This window comes from Harmonia axyridis, chromosome X, assembly GCF_914767665.1.
Source record: "Harmonia axyridis chromosome X, icHarAxyr1.1, whole genome shotgun sequence".
Taxonomy (NCBI): Eukaryota; Metazoa; Arthropoda; class Insecta; order Coleoptera; family Coccinellidae; genus Harmonia; species Harmonia axyridis.
In genome coordinates, this window is record NC_059508.1 from 4,881,575 (window position 1) to 4,906,963 (window position 25,389).

A 25,389-nucleotide genomic window follows, 5' to 3' on the forward strand; every position below is an offset into this window, starting at 1 on the left:
ATGTGCGTTAATTTTTTCGCGCAGTGTATAATAAATAGAGTTGAAAATATAATTGAATTGCGCGTAGGGTGAATTTATCCGATCAACTAAAATTCTGGTTTTAATCTGCGTATCAATCAATTAACGTTACATTTTGAATTTTCGCTTCGTTCGACCAATTCGCATAAAAGATCAACCGGAATTAATGCTGCCGCAAGCGGATTGAGTTAAGTATCAATTGGAAAACTGTTGAAAAATGCATCCGAATTGCCGAACAACCGAAGCCATAACGATACTTGATTAATCACTGACAATTAAATAGATTCTTCGATCATCGATTGATGGGTGTCCGTAAGAGCCATAAACTGATTCAGTCTTCGGCGAAAATCGATTTTCCCATCAGCCAAACGGAATACGAGTAATGAATGGTCTTGACAGGAAGCTGCTCAGTGGAAACAGCTTTCGCCGATGTCAATATTAAAATGAAATTTTCAGATGTTTCGGAAATCATCATCCCCAACGTTTACTCGATTATTTCCAACGAAGTATGATTGGGGTGAAAAGGAATGGCGTCTGGATATGTCTATACCCTGTGGCAACGCCATATCGACAAGAAGATGAAATATGTATATGCGATACAGAAACAGAGGGACTGCCGGTTTTGATCTTTCTACTTCAGTGGTTAAGAACTGATCGAATTGAAGGCATCGATTATCCGGAGGATGGCGTTCGCCAGCCGCCTATATTTGGGACTGTATTATTCCATTATTATACAACCGAACATGAATGTTTTAAGCAGCTTTTCTGGTATTTAATAATAATAATCGTCTATATTGGGCGAAAGTTTAGCTTACGCTACTCTTACACTTTAACCCACAATATAACAATGTAGGGTTTTTATATCGTTGTCTAGGGGTTTATACAAAATGCCACCGGAACTTAACTATTGTTTATTTACACTATGTACAATTCAACTTCAATTGAATGTACAGCCACTGAACTTTCGTCTATCGAACTATCGAAGCTATTTTATTCCGTCTAATTGTTAATCGTCTAATTGTCTGATTATTCTAGTAGATCCGTCTATATCTAACGTCGAATTATCTAACCATGTCCGTCTACTCTCGAACGTCGAATTCCACCCTCGTTCGTCTGTATCGTACCTCAGTCCTTAAGTCTCAAGTACCTCTACCCCTTACGTCTCCCTATATCGATAAATCTGCATGGTCCAACCTTTTAGGGTCGATCGCGTAGTTTTCATAGTCAAGTAAGTAGCGTATCATTCAGTTGGGTGTTAAGAATTTGGATCCCACAACAATATATCTCTTAATCCTTAACAAAAAAATCAACATTTATGATTAATTAGAACAAAAAAAATTTCAAAAATTATATACTGGCATTTATGAAGCAGTAGGTAGAACCCTGACTGAATAGAAGTGATTTTTTAATTTCTGACTTAAAAACATTCAATGATGTTGTTTTCATATCATGATCGATATCATTGTGAATAAAAGGGGCCCGATATGAGAAGGAACTCTTAAATTTAGATGTTATGTGGCGTGGGATACTGATACCTGATGAACTGCGGACATTGACACTGAGCACATTTCTTCTATATATGATTTTTTGATGCAGATATGGGGGTTGTCTCAGCTGAATGATTTTATGAATGAAACATGATAGATGAAGTCTACGGCGATTCTTCATGTTTATCCAACCCATAGAATTTATGTAGCCTGAGGTTGGAACAGTCCTCCTCAAATTCAGCACTAACCAACAACAACGATTCTGAATGCCCTGAGTCGAACGCATCAAGAAAGTGGCCATAAACAACATCACAGAAATTAAAATATTATAAGACGAGTTGATCACAGAGCATCATTCTCATACGTTCATGAAGAAAATTTCGACTACTATAAATAAGTCGGAGGGATCAATAGGCTCCCTTGATGTAAGCAGAGACATGATCTGATAATTTCAATTGAGAATCAAAATACAACCCAAGATTTTTAACTGTTTTCAATGGCTTTAAAATCTTGTTGACAACTCTGGCAGAAAACGCACCAAGCTTGAAAATATAGTTAGCGCTTCCAATTATCAAAAAATTTGACTTATCAGGATTCAACTATAGATTATGATTCCTCGCCTTCAATGCCAAGGAACTTGGATCTTCATTTATCTGAGAATATGTCACTGCAGGCTGATCCGGTTTGAAACCAATGTAAATCTGAATATCATCAGCAAAATTATGAAACCGGGAGAATTTAACAGTCTCACACAAATCAGCAGTATAGATCAGAAACATGAGTGAACCCAGAATCGAACCCTGTGGTAATCCCTTTGTAACACGAACACACGATGATCTACCTTCCTCCACCCTCACATATTGACTTCTATTACACAGAAATGTTTCGAAAAAATTCAAAACAATTTCGGAAAGTTGATAATATTCCAGCTTGGCAAGAAGCAGCAAAATGATCCATAACTGTATAATAATTTGTTTCACAAGTTCAAAAATTCTTGAAACAGCTCCAAAAATATGAGCGACAGCTCATTGGATTTCGAATGACGAGTAGAAAAAATGGAAAAGCTGACGTTTCTAATTTTTATTCTGGTCATTCCTCACGAAATTTCACATCAACCTTCAAACCATTATGTCATTCTCTAAATTGAGAAAGAAGCCATTAAAACATTGATCCTCTCATCACAATGTCATTTATAATTTTAAGAAACAAATTTTCTTGAGGAAGAAAGACGTAGGTACCTAAGAATAAAAATAAGAAATGCATACTTGGAAAATTTTTCCATTCGATAGATGTCTTTTCATCGACACCAAATGCATTCTGCATCCGACTATTTCTAATATAATCGATCTGTTTGATGAATGTTTCAAAGCATAAATGCTACGTTCTCTTGTCATGAATAATCAATGAAAATTCCGTCATTCTTGTATCTTCTTGCATCTATTTTCTCATCTTGGGATGACACAAGCCGTACGATATTATGCATCAACATTCGTTCCACTATTTTGCAATTCATTTTCAAATTTCAGTTATACCGAATAGGTTTTTTCAATTATCAAGAAAACAAAATTTACTTGGCTATGACTACAGAACCTTCTAACGGATTTAGCCCATTAACAAATTTCACTGAGATATTCACAACACATTTTCTAGCATATTTCAGTCTGACAAACGTAATAGGTTCAACCCCAAGTTCTTCATTGGTAAGTAGAACCCAATCTTTGTAGCAGTTTTATTGTGAACCTAGTGTCACATCAATAAAAAAATTGATAATTGATATGAATATGGTTTATAACTCACAACAGTAACAGATAATTGAAATCTGAAAAATAATCATTAATAAGAAGATCTATTGTTTCTTGATTTTTCAACAATATCATTTCAACGATCATTATTCAATCAAACGTTCTCCGTACTAATGAGAATATCACGTTAAAATAATTCGAATCTTGATTTGTTTTTAATAATTTTGTAATTAGTAATAATCTATAGGTTTTTTGCTTGCATCCAGAAATAGCCAAGCAGAGGCTTATTTTCAAAGCTTGAGTGGAATAAACAATTTTTTTTCAGAGGTAATATTCTTCGGTATACCAAAAAAAACTTTTCGTTGAAAATTAGTCCTTAGTCTGAATAGTTTTGGAGCTATGAATTATTGAGATTGTATTGCACCTCAGTGATCAGGAATAAATTCTTATTGAAAGTTAAATTTGATATTTTTTCAAACAAGATGATTCCACTGTTGTTTCCCTCGGTGATGCAGAGCTAAAGAAAATAGCATTCCGTCTAAAAATGATATTTCATATTCAACTCTCGAAAGCCCTTGTTGCGCTTTCAAAGGGGTTTCTCTCTTTACATAAGCAGCGAATTTAGGGCGAGAATGCTCAAATATGAATAAATATTTAAGTTTCTGACAAAATTGCGAAAACAAAGCTTTCCCTTTGAAGTCGAATAAAAGATGCCCATATTTTTCCCGAAAGCTCATTATTTACGCACAACAGCGAGTGCAATAATAAATAACAAATGAGTTGAAGAGAGCAAACATTATATTCTGACGCAGATTAAGTAAACTCAGTTCGAACAATTTCAAGATCAACTTCATCGCATAAAACGAGTAATTTTTCTTTATCCACCTCCACTCGGAAGGAAACGAAATGAATTCGACGCTAAGAAACACTAAGACATTCAATGAAATGAAACCACAGGTGCTAAATAAATTGAGTTTTTATTTCAGAGAGTGGTTTGTTATAACCTGAACTTAATAAGAATCCCTCATTCTGAAGAATGATGGCAGAAGCGAGCTTGGATATACCTTGGCTTTTAGCAGTGAGAAAGGTCTGACGGCTTGATGCTTGTTTTCATTAACGTATCAGCAAATGAATACCACAATCCCTTTACCCTAGTTTTTGCTAGTTTCGAAATTCATAGTGCTGATAAATGGGAAAGGGAAACATGGAAATTGAATTAGAAAACGTTCATTGATATTAAATACCACTTATTCTAATTTCCAGAATTTCATTATGTATATAAACATTGTTTTGGTACATAGTATCTTCTTCAAATTTCTTATATTTCAAATTACTAAGCTTAGTGATGGATAATTAATTCAATTTCTCTCATTAATTCACATCTCTCATTATTCAATAACCTTCACAATGGAAGTTGAGTTGGGAAACAGCATAAACGTTCTAGATTTAATTATCACATATTACATGAGTGAACAATTCACATAACAAATAGAATTACCCATTCCATCAAAAACTATGAGCCTTCAATAATGATACTAGTATGATTAGTAAGTAAGTAAACATTTATTCATATCAAGTAAATTACAAAACTGAACATTGAAACAAATAGCTGTAAATAATGCAGATGATATGAAATTAAAAGATCAAGTGTCGATAAATAAAAACCACAAAAACTCTATAAAAATTCAATCTCCAAATGAAGAGAAAATCTTAAATACATATCAATGAATTACGAAAGAAGTATTTCTGAAAATCTTGAAAATGAAAACGATCTGAGAACCTCCTTTAAAACCAATTCAAACCTCAGTAAATTAATTAAAAATGATAAAGTCATTGCGAGAAAATTTGATTAATCAGAATTTTAAGTTGTCATCTCGGTTGTCATACAGTGATTGCTAAAAGAAAACCAAAATCGGTATAGGACAAACTAGTAGATCTTCTCATGAAAGAATTATCGGAGATCCTAATTGCTTTCTTAACAACAAATAAAATCCAACATATTCCAAGCATCTATTAGATCTAAGATATAATTTTAACCACGATTTTGATCTTTTACATAACGAATATTACCCTTACCTGGCTATAAAGGCCTTGAAAATAAAATGGGAATATTTCTCAATGACCAAACAGATGTAAGCAGCTCAACACTGTTTTCTAAAAATTAAACATGTACATACTAGAAATTTTTGTTATTCAAAATGTAAGAAATCTAAAAAAGCTACCGTGTGGCGAAACAATTGTTATTCACATAATAAAATGGCTTAAAACATATTAACTTGTATTGATATTGATTAAATGGATTTCCATTAAAGACCAATTTAGTCAGATACCTCCATTTGTACTCTACATTAATATGCCTTTTTTGAACTATTCTTCTCGATGAAATGTTATTATTCTGTTGTACAGAACAGTACGTTCATTCTGCTTATATCAGACAATGATTCTTTTTTTTTCTCCGATTGACAGCCAATATTGATTTTACAGACACATATCAATCAGCAAAGTATTACTTTTCCTGCCTAGGCAGCAAAGTGATTATTCTCAATGCGAATAAAACATTCGACATTTTCTGATAATCAATAATTTTTGCCACCTTCCTTATTTCTGGAGGAGTAGGTACTTCTAAGTCGCTATCACTGTCCATAATATACATATATCCGATATTTTTCTAAAAAACTGTCAGATATTTCATAAATTGTCAAACTATAATTATCATGGACATATACATTTACATAGCAACCAACCATTTCAACAATTGCGATTTTTTTCAAATTTCGTTTTAATTTATCACTAAGTACGGTAAAAATATTGTGGGAGTTGTAATAATTTGCAAATTCGATATCCTACATATGTCATTATAAACAATCGAAGAATAAAATTATATTTTTAACTAGACAGCAAAGTAGATTAACTGCCTTGGCTGAAATGAGCTATCTGGCAGTCATGCTGCCTAGTAAAACAAATAACTATTCTCTGATCCAAATATTTTTTTCGATTTTGACATACCAAAATTTCCGGATGTTGTCCATCAACGAACTCAATGCACCCCGAATCTGCTTTGAGATTGTAGGATTTGAATCCAGGAGCTTGCTTTGAAATATTTTGTCAGAATTTTATGTAAATAGTCGTAATTTTTTTCCCTGTACTCATTAATTTTAAATTGGAAATAACAAGGCAGCATCAGTTGAGAAGATAGCGTCAATTCCAGCTTCAATTTCCTAATGAACAGGGTATTTGTCTAATTAGTTTCTGTGACGTGATATGAAAATATAGAATATATGAGCGAAATGCTTTCAGATAATAAATATGAAAGGAGTATCCACTTCAGCAACTCAACGAAGTGGACACATATATACGTTCGGAATGAACTCCTTTAAACACATGAAATGAAATTGCTTCCATATAAAATAATAATCATCACTTTTCCATCTTTTTCCTAAACGTAACGATGAAGTCCGTGAAACACTCCCATGCGTTAGTTTTTTTTTTCGTTTCAACGTTTGAACTTTCAAATTAGAGCAGTGAGTAGAGTCCCCTACAAAGAAGAGGTTTCAAACCAGGATGAAATGAATTTATTGTGCCGAAAATAAAGTTAGTTTGGGAGTTTGAAATGGTAATACGCTTAACTCGGCAGGCAATCGACGATGGCTCTGCCCTCAGCAACATGCAGATTTAGACGCCTTTAGAGCCGATTTTCTTCTTCTCATTCCGCAGAAAGTTTCGTAGAGATATTATCCCTTGGTTCAATAGACCAACCTACACTTCCGTAACGGTTGATCCGCATTTGAAGTAGTATTGCCGACTCTCCTGGTGAAATCTACATTTTCAATCATGCATTTCAGACAGATGCATAAGTCGAGACGATATCGTTGACTTTGTGAAAATTTATCGTTGGATTAGGATTTCTTGGAATTGAGCGCCTTCTCGAAGAAAAGTAATCCCACAATTTAAATTTATACCGAAGCGTTTCCCATTCGTAGGTAGTACAATGTATGGGATAGAAAATATTGAACAATAATATCTTCCTGAAGACTTTTAACCTTAACGACATCCTTCAAATAAAATGCAATTTCTAGTCTAGAATATAATATGAGAAAGTGGAATCCGTTGTAGGTATTAGTTTTCCTACACGGTTATGGATGCGGAAAAACTTCATTTACAATCATGCATAGGGATTCATCAAGCCAAGTAGCTTGACATTTTAACCAACTACATGACTTGATAATCAAGCTCGTAAAAAATTACATACTTGAGCTTGACTTGATTTTGGATATTTATTGCTTGATTTGATTTTGAATATTTATTGCTTGACTTGATATCAAGCTACTTAATATTACTCGATCTTGATATGCACGCGTCGCACATCATATATTTCTGTAATCTCGTGCGCTTAGCCTAAATAAGGGGATTCCTCAAGCGCCGAGAGACTGAAGCATTCGCCAGTGCGATTTTATTAGTAGTTTTCTCACATTTCTATGAATCTTATTGTTAGATTCTGGTAGTATCAGAAATATCTTTCCAAACTTTTATTTTTTTTATCAACGCCTGTTGAAAGACAATTTTCCATAGCTGCTCTTGAAGTTACGAAAACCCGCAATAGGTTAGGAGACAAGATGCCTCATGTGTCTTAGATCCTGAATATGGTAAATTATGAAATCAAACAAAGCCTAGAGGTTTCTCAATATTGAGAAACTTTATTTTGTTTCTATTTCAAGAAAGTTGAGATTTTCGGTTCTTCTAAATAATAAGTTTGATAAATGAAAGTGTTCTTTGCAAGGTTCCTTCTCATTCCATCATATTTTGTTATTGATGTGATACTATACAACGAAACTGCTAAAAATTAAGTAGTATTGGATAGAAAACATTCATTTATGAGGCCGCTTTGAACATTTCCGACAATTTTCACTTTGTTTGAAGCCAAACAAATTGCAATATACTGTGGGAAATCCTTTTCTTGCCAAGAATTCCCCAAAGGTAGTACAATCTAGTAGTAATATGGGGTAGAAAACAGAAAAACCATATCTATACGAAGTAGATTCAACATTTTTGAGAGTATTCGATATTGTCACAAAAAAGTTGCTTTTTCTGACCTATGATGAAACATGCGAAAGTTCAGCCGAATATTTTCTTTTGAGGAAATATTTTTTTTCAATCACGCATATTCAGAGTAATGCCTAATTCAATATAATTTTGCTGACTTTGCGAAAATTAACGCTTTTCGTAATTTAGCACCTTTTCGAAGAAGAGTAATCTTATAATTTAAGTTTATTGTCAGGAATTTCACTTCCATAATAAAATGCATGGCATTCAAGAATATTTAACAGATAACTTTCAGCATTTTCGACAATTTTCACTCTTATTCAAACACAAAAAGGTTGCTATCTCTAGTCTATAATAATATGTGGTCATGGTTCAATCATACATGGTTTTCTGTGGGAAATATATACTTTCAATAACGCATTTTAGGCTAATGCATAATTGGAAACGATATTGTTGACTTTGCGAAAATTTTGGGTAGGATTAGAGAATTTAGAGCCCTTTCAAAGGAAAATAATCACATGATTCACGTTTATTGCCAAAATCAAAAGGTTGAAGAGTCAAATATATTTTTCCGTGGGAAGGATTGATTTATAATCATACTTTCGGTAAGGGATTCATCAAGCCAAGTAGCTTGATATTTTAACCGACTACTTGACTTGAAAATCAAGCTTGAGCTTGACTTCACTTGATTTTAGATATTTATTGCTTTACTTGATATCAAGCTACTTGATATTTCTTGAGCTTGATATGCACGCGTCGCACGGCATATATTTCTGCAATCTCGTGCGCACTTAGACTAAATAAGGGGATTTCTCGAGCGCCTAGAGACTGAAGCATTCGCCAGTGTGACTTTATTAGTAGTTTTCATTTCATTTTCATTTCTATGAAATCTATTGATAGATTTTGGTAGTTTCAGAATTCTGAAAGCTGGAGCCACTTTGAAAATGAAAATTTGAAAACCATTGAAATTAATTAATGTTTTCATTCAATAAGAAAAAGACTCAAAAAAAAAGAATATTAGAAACAAGAAAAATATATAGAATCTAATCAAAAAATATTACACACTTACATATATGTGTTTATATAAAGAATTTTTTCTCATGAAAAAACAAAAATAATTTCACCGAAGCGGCAAAAATTGGAGGCGGCATTTTCTACTTTTTCCGAGAAATCCGAATTCCTAGAAGTACCTATGTATTGAATAAATTTAATTTCGAAAATTAATTAGGATTGGCCGTGGGCGCATTCGAATTCAAAATTCTGGTTCATCCGCATCATCCGATTGTTTCACTCAATAATCTTGAAGAGAAAAAACAAAATGTTCAAGCGTTTTATAAAATCGAAACTCAGCAGGAGAACTTGAAGACGCAGGGCCCGCTCTAGAGGGGCGGCAAATATTGGAGGGTGGCATTTCCAACTTTTTCCAAGAATTCGGAATTCTTACAAGAATGGATTGAAAAAATGACTATACTTTTCACATATATGATTCTATTTTTCTGTCTTCTATTTCAAAAACGTTGATATTTTCGGTTCTTTCACACAATAAGTTTAATAAATAAAAGTATTTTTTTGCAAGGTTTCTTCTCATTTCATCATTTTTTTTATTGATGTGACCCTACACAATAAAACTGTTACAAATCAAGTAGCTTGATATGATTCAAGTTCTTGATGAATAAATACTTGACTTGAGATTGAAAATCTACTACTTGACTCGAGTTCGACTCGAAATCAAATCAAGCTCAAGCCTAGAAGCTTGAAAATCAAGCCAAGCCGTAAATCCCTACTTTCGATAAAAATCAATTCCAGAAATTGGCAGTGCAAAAATTCATCTTTGGAATTAAGTACAGAACAAAAATGAAGCGCTTGCCGACCTATAACACAAACCGCAAAGAAAAAAGTTTCTAAGGCCCAGTTTCACCAAACAGCACTTGATCCCAGATTGATTAAACTCCGCTTGTTACTAAAGCAGGCTTAACAGTGTCTTCTGTTTCACCATGCATCAACCCGTCCGAAGATGATCGCGATTAACCAAATCGCGATTAAATAGTCAAACCATTTGGCAACGTTGTGAACAAAAAGTTATATAGTGTTTTGTATCGTATTAGCAGTGATGACCACCATTGGCGCTAGGTGTCAGGTGTCATTCATTCATAACTTATAACATTTCAAAACATTTGTCATCTTATAAACAAAAACCAAAGTTAATTTTTGCCGAAAATGTCGAGTGATGTGCTTCGAAATGTCGGAAACTTGCAGAAGTTAAAAAGATATCATCCCATTTCACAAAACCACACATTCTGGAAGAAAAACTATATAAGTAATTTTATTAACTTATTTATTTTTATTAACAAGTTTAACTGCTTCTTAAATAATATTTCAATCAAACATATCAATAAATTATTCTTTGCAATAAATTTCATAAAACACAAAAACAAAGTTTACGTGTATTTTAAATGGGAAATATTGAGCCTATACATATAGTCATATTTTGATAAAATTGACCCAAAAATTAGAAATTTCCGGAAAAATAATTACATAGACAAGAGTTCACTACTGATAAATAATTATTAATCTCAACTTGAAAGGTTATAATCCTCCAAAAATGGCCGATTAGTGCTAAATCGCGATTGGTCGATTAAATGGCGCTTTGGAGTGTGGTGAAACGCTACATTACATTAATCGTGATCTAAGGCCTCACTTAGGAGTCAAGATTGAAGCATTTGGTGAAACTGGGCCTAAGATGCCTCAGATACTGCTCAAATGAAATGTAGTCTGTAACTTAAAAAAGTATATTAGATACCTCAACGCACGAACTCGTCTGATGGAATAAATACCTTATGACGTGTATAAATTGCCAGTTGGATCCAAAATAATTAAGTATAATCCTTTATTCGCTCGGGAAAACAGGAATTTCGCTTAGTATTCCTGAAACCGAAATTCGTTAGGTATAGACAAAAGAATAGTCCACCGAAATCAAGGGAAGGTAAAAGTTTTACCCTTGTAATTGCTCGATAAACATCATCCTTCGGCGGCAACTTGGACGTGGAATTCAGCCTAAAATAGAGCCTTCATGGCGGATTTGAATATTCATGAGGGCATCCTAATGGAAAGCTTCTATTCAAACATTATTCGTATATTCTGCAATTAAAGTACTCAACAGAATAGCATTCAGAACTGCTGAGCAGCTTATGTTAGACGCTGACACAATAATATATGAGGTATTCAGGTATTCTTCTTTCATTATGATCTCTGATTCGAGGTCAATTTTGTAGGAATTGCTGTCCCTATTGGAATTTTATCTTTAAACGTACAGTGCATCCCATTTTGGGTGAGACAGCCAGGTTTCTCACTTGTTATTTAAGATAGAGCCTTGCAGTTTTCACGTTCCTGTCCTACTTTTTCGTGAAACCCAAGTTGGTCTAATCAGATTTTGCATAACTCTTTCCGTTCAAGAGATACAGGGTGATTTTGGAAATTGATACTTTTCGGACCCCTCCTTTATCTCCGAAGTTATTAGAAATAATGCTGAGGTAAAAACTACGTCTGAATCAGAATTCTGCGTAGAATCCAGTGGCGTACTAAATTTTTTTTTTCGGGGTATGGTTTTGAAGATTCAACACAAACCTATATTTTTTTTAATGGAACACCATGCATATCATTATTTCGTTGAATTCGTTATTTTTTTCCCTTCAAAATGATGTATGATACTATGTAGGTAGGATGTTCAAAAATGTAAAAAAAAACACTAAAACATCAAATAATGATAATTTTTTGGTAATGGACAAATGGATTTCTCATATAAAAGAAGAATAAATAATAATAACAATAATTCATAGCGATGAAAGCTAGATCAGATTGATTTTTTCCCTCTAATGCCTACTTGATAAAACAATGCTCCCAAATGCATAGTAACCATAATAACAACAAGGATGTTTGTATCATCAATGACCTACTACTTTTAAAAATCGAAAGTTATAATCCTCTTATTGAAACATAGAAAATTCATGGCCCATTTACAAAAAATCATCATTATTTGATGTTTTAGTGTTTTTTTTTAACATTTCTGAACATCCTACCTACATAGTATCATACATCTCTTTGAAGGGAAAAAAATAACGAATTCAACGAAGTAATGATATATAGGGTGTTCCATTAAAAAAAATATAGGTTTATGTTGAATCTTCAAAACCATACCCCGACAAAAAATTTTGAGTACGCCACTGGATTCTACGCAGAATTCTGATTCAGACGTAGTTTTTACCTCAGCATTATTTCTAATAACTTCGGAGATAAAGAAGGGGTCCGAAAAGTATCAATTTCCAAAATCGCCCTGTATCTCTTGAACGGAAACAGTTATGCAAAATCTGATTAGACCAACTTGAGTTTCACGAAAAAGTAGGACAGGAACGTGAAAACCGCAAGGCTCTATTACAAGCGAGAAACCTGGCAGTCTCACCCAAAATGGGATGCACTGTACAATAACAACGTCCTATTTTGACTGACCAGATTTTATAATGACTTAGGTATACTTCATTCATAATGATCTCCGATTCGAGGTCGATTTTGCTGGACTTACTGTCCTATGGGGATTCATCAAGCCAAGTAGCTTGACATTTCAACCAACTACTTGACTTGAAAATCAAGCTCGTGTAGAATTACATACTTGAGCTTGACTTGATTTTAGATATTTATTGCTTGACTCGATATCATGCTACTTGATATTACTTGAGCTTGATATGCACGCGTCGTACGGCATATATTTCTGCAATTTAAGGGGATTCCTCGAACGCCGAGAGGCTGAAGCATTCGCCAGTCTGACTTTATCAGTAGTTTTCTCACATTTCTATGAAATCTATTGGTGGATTTTGGTAGTTTCAGAAATATCTTCCCAAACTTGCCGAAATGGCCAAGGATTTTTCATCAACTCCAGCATCTTCAGCTCCTGTTGGAAGACAATTTTCCAGAGCTGCTCTTACAGCTATAAAAACCCGCAATAGGTTAGGCGACAAATGTATATGTTGCCTCATGTATCTTAGATACTGGATGGAAAATTATGAAATCGAACAAAGCCTGGAGGTTTTTGAGTATTAAGAAACTTTATTTCTTATTATTTTTCATTCTGTTATGATTCATAGTAATTTAATTTATATTTCTATTTAAAAAAATCTGATATTTTCGGTTCTTTTATACAATAAGTTTAATAAATGAAGGTGTTCTTTGCAAGGTTCCTTCTCATTTGATCATTTTTTTATTGATGTGACACTACACAAAAAAACTGCCAAAAATCAAGTAGTTTGATATGATTCGAGTAAGATAAATGAATACTTAACTTGACTTGAGATTTAAAAACTATTACTCGACTTGAGCTTGACTTGGATTCAAGTCAAGCTCAAGCCAAGTAGATTGAAAATCAAGTCAAGCCGTGAATCCCTAACCACATGGAGAGGAGGCCAGGCAACTTAAGGGCAAGTGGCTTGTTTTGCACCTATCCTTCTCTTCGACCTGGTTAGCTATCTATAAATCTTCTCAAACATCAATATCCAACCTCATTTGAAATCTCCTTCTATCTTAAATACAAAATCAAAAGCATATGCATGCACACCTACCAAAAATAGATTGTTCAATAATATAAATGCTCACAAAAGTGACATTATCAACTCATTATTGATGGTAATAAACTCTTCCACCATAGTTTGATCAAGTTGACATATTTCCCTTATTTTTATTGATATTACATTTTACAATTTTGGTCCGAAATGAAAAATTGTTTCTGAGTATGACTTGTTTCGAAGAGAGGCACGTTCACATGGAGTTTATGTACATTTAGAGTGTTCTTTTCATTGAGTTTGTATTTTAGTTTATCGCTAACTTGTATTGATTCAATAAGTCTCTGAGTATTCATCGAAAAGTTCTACTTTTCCTCCACAGAAGGGAGAAGTTTTGCCTAGCAATGAAAACTATTCTACGTAGTTTATGACAAGTTTCCTTGAGGGGCACACTCACTAATTTTCATTCACAAGATGTACCTTCCCCCTCCAAATAAAAACTATCTCGTAGTTTTCCGAAAAAACACAAATCCAGGGAAATATTCATGAGCCACCCTGTGTATAAAACGCCCAAACTACCTTGTTTTGGCACATTTTCACCCCAAAATGTTAACATTCATTACGATTACGAGCAAACGTCAACTGAAGGGACAAAGTTGAAAGGTCAACAAATACAATGGTGCAGAGGACTCAACAACCAGGATCAGAAAAACAAGAATTTCAATTTGGACCTGTCATTCTCAGTATAACGAGTATTCATCTGCAATAATCAGATAGCAAAACAAACTCTCCGTCATTAAGTTCTAAGCAGGAGCATTTAAGGTATTTCAAAAAAGATAAGGGCAAACCGAAAGCACTTTGAACTTGTCGTTTTATCTTTACATTAATCAGACGAATGGATTCCTTTCCAATTATCTAAATAAGTTTGAAGATTTTAACGTGAATCCGGAGTGATCTAGAAGGGAATGAAATATCCCTCATTTGAATCCTTGTTGACACTTCAAAATCATCACTTCAATTAAAATGGTTAGGTTAGGTTAGGTTAATTTAAATGGTTAGAATCTCATCAAATTGATGAGAATTGTACCAAAAACTAAAATTCAAGAAAATAGAGAACACATCCGTGTCGATTTATGATTTTAATTTACTGTATTTTAAAATAATAATCTAATATACAGGGTGAATTACTTGCGAGTAATGACGTCACCGTCATTTTTTTTAATGGAACACCCCCATTTTGTCTCAATTTTCCGATTACTCTAGCTGAGCTGATTCCAAAAATGTATCACATGTTGATTCCAATTGGTACAGGGTGGACAAAAATAATAAATTAAATCTAAGCAATAATTAAAACATTCACGAATACCAAAAATATTGTAGTACTAAACTGTCATTGAACACCAATAAATTACTAAACAAATAATGACATTTCACAAAAAACTAGACGACTATGTTTTTCTTTTAAATTGATAAGAAATTGTTTCCTTCATATTCTGTCTACTAGACCACAAGTACCAAACATGTTTGGAAAAAACTCATTTTTATTAATCTAAAAATGTAACAAACTACAGGGTGTTACATTCAAACGCTAGACAATAAGTATTTTTGATAATATTGTTAATTTAACTAATAAAGAATGTTACGCGTTACTTTATGAGCACACACAAAACAATTGTATTTTTGTCCACCCTGTACCGATTGGAATCAACATGTGATACATTTCTGGAATCAGCTCAGCTAGAGTAATCGGAAAATTGAGACAAAATGTGGGTGTTCCATTAAAAAAAATGACGGTGACGTAATTACTCGAAAGTAATTCACCCTGTATATTAGATCATTATTTTAAAATACGGTAAATTAAAATAAAAAATCGACGTGTTTCAGGATTATATCTTAAAATGGTCTGTTTAGCTAAAAATGAATTTGTTCCATACTTTACGGACACCGTGTATACAAATTCTGCAAACATGTCGATTTCTTATCTCAAATGATTTTCATGAAGAATAACTCATTCGAATATTATAATCTTTTATATATTTGTGAAATGAAGAACAAGGACTTTTTTCTGTTGAAAATTTTTTCATCTGATTGCAGATTTCATCATCATTATGCAAGACATCTTATGTTATCTTGAGGATTGGAACTGCGGCAAAATGCACTGAGGGATTAAGATGATAAACCATGTACAGTGAAATAGGGAAGGATCCCACCACAAGGTTGGCAGACTGTTTGCTCGAACAGTAAAAACTAAGATGGGAATTTGTGAATTGCTATATCGTACCATTTTTTTGTGGACGCTATGGTTTTTACTACCCCTAAGTGCACAACAGTTCATGTGGACCACCATATATGTTGACGCCAACAGTAAGTTCCAAATAACACGTGATATTAAATCAGAACAAATAAAGTAACCAACAGGTGACACATTAAGCTTGCTGTATCTCCTCTATTTCCCGAGGAAATCCCAACAAATAAGCCTGATCTGTTTCCTGATAAGATTAGGAACTGTTTCACATCCTGCAGCGTACCTTTATTGCCAAGAATTTATCTTTCCAGATCAAATCGACCTGTGGACTCAAAAAGCAGAAGGCTGCCAATGCCCATGGGACAAAAACAGCTACGAGTGTGCATGCTGTGTAGAGGATGGAGGTTGCCCCTGTGGAAAACGCTTTCCCAATCGCTGTGCACAGTGCGGACTTGAATTTTATTGCGATCATAGTAAGTATGGAGTGAAATTTCCTTGACCTTATAATGGAAATGAAATATTGAGGAGCAGATCCCAACAGGATCAGTATCATCCCTCTTCCTAAAACCAATTTATTGATCTGGTATATTCCTGACTGGATAAGAGAACTTTCATTCCGCATTTCCTGACAATTGAGAATTTCCGATGGCTATACGTTAGCTCTTACATAACGAATGACCGTTTTTCTTGGTCTGGACGTCAATCAACTCTCCAATAGAAAACGACTAGTTCATTTCCATTAGTGTATAATTCGACTTGAAAGGATCCTAACTGCCGTAAATAGCTTTTGTTATTTGTACTAGTTTTCATGCAATTAGCTTTCATTGATTAGAGAGAAACTGCGAAGCTGGAATAAGAGACGACGTTTTTATCCGATGTTGGAGTTTTCCACTCATGAATAACGAGAAACTCGATACTCCCCGAAAGCTACTCACTATTAAAAGCTCTCATTTTTCGAATAAAAAAGTCAGAATATTGATGGCAATGATATCTTGTTCGAAAATCCCTTGAAATCCGATTTGCGTAATGATCCAAATAGCCAAATAGGATTTATTATTCTCTAACTCTCGAAAAATACAGCCATCCTGATAAAATAATACCATCTTGAAAATTTTTTAATAACAATAAAATTGGTATCTTTTAGCCTTCCGGGAACTGCGATCAAATTGATCTTTTGTTCTCAACCCGATATCTGACGATAGACTTGAAATAAGTTCGGAACTGTACGCTTATACAATATATCCTCCAATGGACTAGTTTTCATTTTTTTGTTAAGGATTAATTCTAAAAATGTAAAATGAAACAAAAATGTGGAAGAATCATTGAAATATCTCTAGAAATGAAAAAGTTATGGGACTTTGAAGTTGCGCTTGGAAGAATAATTTCATAGTCTAGTGTGTGACGTCACGCCACTTACACGAGGCGACTGGTATTCGCAGAGTGCTTAAGAATTCATTGGTGTACAATCACTTGTGCCGTTCGTGTCATGTTTTTTTCGTTACACGATGGCTGAAATAAAAAAAAATCCTACAAATATTGTATTGTGCCTATGCGTGCAAGCACGACAATTAAAATCCCCAATAAATTGTTTTTTCATGAACCAAATGACATGAATCAAAGGAAGAAGTGTTGCAAATTAGTGAGGCGTGACTTAATTGGACCTAAAACTACTTCATATGTGTGTGAAGATCTTTTTGATGTAAGAACCTATCAGTACTAGCTGTCTATTTCTGATAATAAAAATAAGTAAGTTGTTTTGAAATAAGTTATTGAGTAAAAATAACTTTGTCCTTTCACGAAGCCTTCTTCCATTATGGTGACATGAAAACAAAACTCGAGTTAAAACTACACTGTACAACTACAAACGGCGCGAGAGCCGTGGCGCGGCTAAGTATTTAAACGTAATTTATGGTGTAGCGATCACAGGCAAGTGGCGTGACGTCACAGACGAGTCGGAGACCAAAGACGTTCCGCGCTAAAATACGTAAATTTAAATAATCTATTTCTCAGTCATTTATTGATGGAATTTCAAAATTTTTTCACTGATTTATCAGTTTTGCTCTATATTTTAATTATATCGTGTCAAATATAGTATTATCAACATCACTAAACCAGTCCATTGTTGATAACCCATCTCATTGGTAGGAAAATCATAGAAAATATAAAACTTGTTCTGATTAAGAATTAATAATGGATCAATGTTCCACAGTTCTAGCGGTGAAAATTTCGTCATGAATGAAACGGTGTAAGAGAAGTAAAGCCTTGAGGAAATTCTGCAGCGTTTTTTTTATAGATACTAAGTATTCCGATAGAGTGGTTCTACAACTGTGAAAATCGAGGTTGAGAATACTCGAGAGATCTTGAGTTCTGAAGAGATCTCAAGTTCCTTGGAAGTAATTATATCGAGTTTCGTCTTGGATGATCGGTCGGTATCTTCTGTATCTAATTTTGTATGGATTCGGAACAGATAAAACTTCTGAATGTCTCGAAAGGATCATAACAACTTTGGCGGTGATTTGATAATTCGCCTTTCTTTAAAAATTTCTATGAACTGATATTGTAGTGAATATTATCATCGATATAATCAACCTTAGGTATACCTATCTCTGAACGATTTCAAAGGTAGAAATTTCCTAATCGAATCGTCGAATCAGTTGAAAAAATTGAAAAAACCACTTACGTGTAGTCAGGAATTTTTGAGTTCTCATGCATTAAGCTCGAATTCAACACTTGGAGACCGTTAAATTGTATATAGGTAAATCCAAGGGTGCAATTGGCGTATAAATTAACAAGAGCTTTCCTCATTTGGTTTCTGGCAAGAGTTATCATGTTTACGAATGGCCGGCCGACTGAACGGAATGAATCGAATTTGAGAAAGGAAATCAGTGAGTCGAACCTTAGCATTCGATATAATCAAATTTCGAAAATTACAGACATTGTGACAAGCGTCCCCAAAAGTATTTATAATGTTTTTTTTTCTTTTAGTGTGTAACGTGAGTATCGTTTCATCGGAGCTGAAAGAAAAGTCGGGAAAATCCTTCGGTCAGATAAAATCTCCTTCTTTACAAGGACCAGATGCTTGCTCCTACACTTTCATTCCTGATAGAACTGAGAGGGTGGAAATTCAAATATACAGGGTAGTCAACATTGGAAGGCACAATGGAACGATGTGAGTAAATCAAATATATTATTTGGGAAAAATGATTTCACATCTAGTGAAAAAAGTAATTTCAACCTCTTAATTTGTTTAAATAGAGCTAAACAGTCTTTGCACATAGGTATCTACTGATATCATGGAAAAATCTAGCTAATTTTTTATGTGAACTGTCTATAGCACTGCTGTCAGTAAATTTTGGAATTTTCCATCATCCACATTTTTTTTATCTTGTGCCAGAATCAAATTTTTAACTTTTCAAAATTAAATTCTAAATAACATGGAAAGCATTTAAAATTTTGACGAAATATAATTCTGATTTGAGAAAAATGATCTTAATTTAAAAAATTTTGTTTTAATTTTGAAGTTAAAAATAATCAATAGGTTTTTCTTCCATTTCAATTCTGATTCTGAAAACATAGCAGTAGCTGCATAGGGCATTTTTTTTTTCAGTTGCAATGGAGGTTTTCTACAACTGGCTGCTGGAACTGAACCAATGTATAGTATTAGCGATTATCAAATTTGTGGTGTCAACGAAAGGTATTCTCCTCCTGTTGTGTTCTACTCTGACGATGATATAGCAACTCTTCTTATGCAGTGAGTGTTCATGATTATTATAACTGGTATTGCTTCTCATTCATTCAAATATTCTTTGTCAGAAAAAATTTATTTATAATGCAAGTGTAAAAGTCATTGTAATAACTTTTTTGAATGAACGCATGTTAGAATGAGTCTTGTGTACGAATATTATACATTACGCCTCTAATTCACTCAATTTTCAATTGAAATTAATGGAATGCTTCGATAAATATCGCTTAGTTTTTTTTTCATTGGAAAATGTTGATTGGCAGAACTGTCCGACAGAATATACGTATTTGCTACAGAATTAGAGAAAAGCTCGTTAACGAAAAACAAAAAATATTCGGAGTGAATTATCAAGGTGAAAATTTTCGAGGAGATAACTTCAAATGAAAAATGTATAGTTAACTTTCCTATCGGAAAATTCAATACAAAAATTAATCATTTTCACGTCAATCGTATCTTCAAACGCAGAGACTGTTTTTTTTTAAGAGATAACTATGTTGAAAAAATTTACGCGATTTTCTGGTTGCACTTGTTTTAGGAATAGCCAAATCTCTGTTATTTGCCCGACGAGTGGTAGGACTCGCTGATGAATAATTGGTGGTCAAAATCGATTCTGTTCGTCATTCTTAGCCCCGAGTACACTATTGCTATCAAATGATTTGTGCTAAAGACTTGCTTAATGGGTAAATTCTGTATATTCATATGAAATTCTGATTCTCCAATCATTTAAAATATTTCCTTTCATTTTGATACGTTACAAAATGGTAAAACAAATCTTCATACAAAATTTCTTCATTTATAGATTTGTAAAATATTGGTTTTTAATCCGTCGGATTTCACTGAAATTTTGCATGTACCTATTGAAAATTCCAGCGATGAAGTGAATTTTCTCAAAATTCAGATATTCATCTGAGGCACGGAAAAAATAATCACAGAATATCTCTCGAATAATGGACTGATTTGTTTCAATTTTTCGGTTATTTGAAGAGAGAGTCAAAAAATTCCAAGATACAAGAAGATCAACGAAGAACGGAATCATCGCAAAAAAAATTGATGTCATCTAAAATAGACGAATAAGAAAACCTACAGAATGTCATTCCCCCATGATCAGGGGGAAATCGAACGTCACAAGCATGCATTTATTATTTTTATATGTTTGCTCTTTTTCCGAAGCAGGGCCGTATCTAGGGCGTGCAAAGGTGGCACTGGCCTAAAATAATTACAAGATGAACAAAACTTTAAGGTAAGAATATAAATATGGCTATGGTCAAGAGTGCCGTAATCTAGTCATAAATATTACGGTCGCGCGTCGGCATATGTGCTTACCCCTATTTTGACGAATTTTTTGCGCTTCATCAAGCTTGTCAGTATTTCTTCTTTTTCTTTGATACAATTTAATAACAATCGGTTTTTTATATCTTCAAGAGTTATCTCTTTATATGTATATGAAATGTGTATTTCAATGGTTTCATTGAGAATAAGTAAATATATACAGGGTGTTCAGGAGAATACATAGTTGCGAAAAAAATTAAGGATGATTCCTTGTCAAAAAATAGGGTGGGTCTTTCATATAAACCGTTTTCTTTGAGCCTCTTCCCGCTTAGTTACAGCCCTCTAAAGATGGCGCCTGAAAAGTGTTTTTTAATTTTCTTCTTGAAAACCGAAAAATTCACAAAAATGAAATCAAACTGACATTTTATTCGGACGAGAAGGCATTCAAAAAAACAGTTGGTGGTGCTCCTCAATGATTTCAAGGGGTAGAAAAAGCCACCCCTAAAACTTGTTTCGCAATTAATTTATCTTTATTCATATTTTACAAGAAGCAAATTAATTTTGGATAGACTGGTCCATTCTGAACGATTAAGATCTCAACAGATAATACGCCTGAGTTGGGGAGGTTGGAATTATTTTCGACCTCAAATTTATCCAATGGGCGGATGTCAAAACGTTTTATTTTATTGAGAACTGGTACAAATATAGAATAACTCTAACAAAAAAAAAAATTATAAACTTTTCACAAATTAAAAACAACTTTTCGTGCGCCATCTTCAAGGAGCTGTAACTAAGCAAGGGGTGGCTCAAAAAAAAAGTTTCAATGAAAGACCCACATTATTTTTTGACAAGGAGTCGCTCCCAGAATTTTTTCGCAACCATTCATATACAGCCTGTATAATTTTCTCGCGATTTATAAGGTAACAAGAATAATGAAATAATGAGGGTCCTCCACCTGAATTGAGAATGTGATGTGATTGTTATTTCGCTAAGAAAATTGGCGTCATTACCTACTTCTTCAAATCCGTTCGAAAATATAGAATCCGCATTATTCGCAGAAAAGAGAAATCTCAATAAATACCGTGGCAAGCGCAAAATAACAACTTCAGTCACGATTGAAAATAAAGGAATATTTTGGGGACGGAATAAATCCCTTCCACTTCCAAATTAAATACACCGGCTCAGTGCAAAGTTCATAAAAAATAACGAATAGAGTTGTACTGTGTTATTCCTGTATAGTTTATAGGATCCTGGGATCAATAGCTCGCCATATCAGGCATCAATAAACAAAACAAATTTTGAATGCTTCAATTTAATCATCACCTCCTTCTCTTCGTCACGCTGAGGATCACATCATAGTCTGTTTATATTTCGCTGCGCTCATTCGTAGAAATATTTACAAATCTGGCTTGTTTGCGATTGTCAGAATGAATCAATATTTAATTTGGTCCAAAATACTCCAAATAAAAAAGATCAATTATTGTTATTAATTTGTTTATTATTATTATTGATTATACAGCCGAAATAATATTGTGTATAATTTTAAAATTTCAACGAAAATTATGAACAGAAAAATACTATAAGAAAATATAATGGATGAAAAAAAAATCTTCCAAAATTGGGGACGCTACCTATTATATTGCCACAGGCGCAAGAGTACGTAGATACGGCTCTGTCCAGAAGAATATTTTTCCATAAAGGTGATAAATGTGTCTCATGATTTAAAATGATCTCAGACAATTGAACTCGACTAACTGATGAAGAATACGAGGTCAAATTCGAGTAAATACGTCTGACCATCCATATCCAACATACCTTTCGAAGGAAATTAACTTGTGAATATCTAATGATTAGATCAGTTTGAAAATTTCATTCCATATCAACGCCCAAAATCCAAAATTATCCAAGTAATGGATAATTTTCTTTCGATATTGTTTTTGAATATTTCATGAACCTGATAATTTTACTAATCTAATTTTTCACACCAGGATCTATTCCTTTGCCTTTTCAATTTTAGTGAAATTTAGATTGCGAAATCTACCTACCTAACTTATAACGAAAAGGAATAGCTGAGAGCTAATTGTTATAAATAGTGAAACCAATTATTCAATTACCTTGTAGGTATGGACTTCTTTAGATATTATTGGATGCTCGACCATCTGCACTATATTTCAATAAAGTTAGTTCTCAACTAGAAATTTACTCCATAGCCATCGAATCGAATCATGTCATTCTATGTTTTCACGGCATCATGTTACTTCGCAGGTTTATTGAAAAATTAATTCAGTTCATTAGTAATTTCGTGAAAAATTACGTGAATTCAAATTCAAACAAGCGCCCATAAGCTGCTTACTTCACGTCATTGATTTTCACATATTGTTCTATTTCGGGTGTCCGTTTTCAGTTGGTAATTATAGAGAACTCTATATATAGGATTAGTTTGCGATTATCGATTGATGCCGATTCTTGATTGATCCCCCTAACCTAACCTAGCCTTCACCCGTGGAAAACTCTGGAAGATGAAAGGAATTCTCTGGTTGATTCTTAGATTTCATATCTACTCAATATATCTGAGAGTTTTGAGTACGGCTTCTCGAAGATTTTTTATTATAAATAATATACTCCACCCGCCATCGACAAAGTAAAAAGAATACTGGACTTATAAGTGTCCATTCTCTACCTAAATTGAGAATGTGATTGTTATTCCCTAAAGAATTGACGTGATTGACTATACTTCGTCAAATCCGTGTGAAAATATAGAATCCGTATTTTTCGCATAAAAGAGAAACTCAACAAATACCGTCTGCGATGTAACTACTTCAGGCGCGATTGAAAAAGAAAATATTTTGGGGACAGAAAGAGAACCCTCCACTTCCAAATTAAATTCGAAGGCTGAGTGAAAAGTTTATAAAAAATAACGAAGAGGGTCCCACTGAGATGTTCCTGTTTAGGTTCCTGAGAACGTCAGCTCTTGCTTCGGTAAACAAAACGAATTTTGAATACTCCAATTTAATCATCACCGCCTTCTCTTCACATTTTACATGATTATGATTCGATTAAAGTTCATGCGATGCAATGCTGCTGAAAAAGCCATCTTCACCTGAAGAAACAACACCTACTAAAATTTGTGCACTTTGGCGAAATAAGAAATGCAGCGCATTCCTGTAATCAACGTAAAATCAACTGACCAGCTGTCAAAAATATGGTCAAGTGTTATTTGAGTAGCTGAAAGTACTTTGATTCGATCATCCTGTCAGTTAACACGTTGGTAGAATATGACACGTGAATTGTACGTCAAGCTTCATTTCGGGTTTCTGAAACGAAGTTTAAAGCTTAATCAAAGATCAAAGCTATGTGTCGAAGCTATGTTCAACTAATTGGTTATGTTTGGCGAATTAACTTGCTAGAGATATTGTTTATTAACGTAGTTTCCAAGGAAATCTTCATTTTATCGGTATGTATAACAATAATTATACATAGACGTACAACCTTGCTTCCGCCGTTTTTTTCCGAAATTCGAGGCTGTATTGTATATTACTGGTTGGATATTTATGATTCAAAGTATTGTCCATCGCTGGCCACTACTTCCTGCCATCTTTCAGGCAGCGTACGAATCCCACGTTGAAAAAACTGGTCATCTGTTGAAGCGATCCACGAATCGACCCAATTTTTTACTTCTTCATAAGACCGGAATTGCTGGTCAGCCAGGCCGTGTGTCATTGATCGAAACGAGTGATAGTCCGAAGGAGCAACGTCTGGAGAATACGGCGAGTGGGGTAGGACTTTTCATTTCAACGTTTTCAAGAATGTCTTGTCCACTTTCGCAACATGGGTTGAGCATTGTCATGCTGTAAAATCTTTACTTTACCTTGTCTCTCGTTGTATTGCGGGTGTTTTTCTGTCAATGGTCGCCTCAAACGCATTCATTACGTTCGATAACGATGGCCTGTGATTGTTTCAGTCGGGTTTAACAACTCATAATACACTACGCTGAGCTGGTCCCACCAAATTCGGAGCAGGATCTCAAAACCGTGAATTTTCAGTTTGGCCACCGACGTAGAGGCATGATTATTGTAGTGAACCCACTTTTCGTCTGCAGTGCGATGCAGAAATCCCTTTCATCTTTGCCTTGCAAGGAGATGGTCTCAAGCAAACGCCGTTCAACATCTTTCAGCTTCAACTCGTACGGCCCCCAATTTCCTTGTTCCTGAATCATTCCCATGACTTTCAGGCGTATTGAAATGGCTTATTGCGTCACTCGCAATGATCTTGCCCCACCTTCAACTTTGTTACTAAAAGA

The 25,389-nt window shown here is 34.0% G+C and overlaps 1 protein-coding gene across 2 annotated transcripts in view; it reads left to right on the plus strand.

Annotated features, from left to right (window-relative positions):
* LOC123685937 overlaps nt 1–25,389 on the plus strand; it is an 80,896-nt gene that overhangs the window by 8,824 nt on the left and 46,683 nt on the right. For both annotated transcript variants that reach the window (XM_045625827.1, XM_045625828.1), the window contains exons 2-5: nt 15,928–16,197; nt 16,390–16,551; nt 19,064–19,247; nt 19,686–19,829. In XM_045625827.1, the coding sequence (XP_045481783.1) occupies nt 16,086–16,197; nt 16,390–16,551; nt 19,064–19,247; nt 19,686–19,829 (602 nt within the window). In that variant the 5' untranslated portion in view covers nt 15,928–16,085. The remainder of the gene's footprint in view (nt 1–15,927; nt 16,198–16,389; nt 16,552–19,063; nt 19,248–19,685; nt 19,830–25,389) is intronic.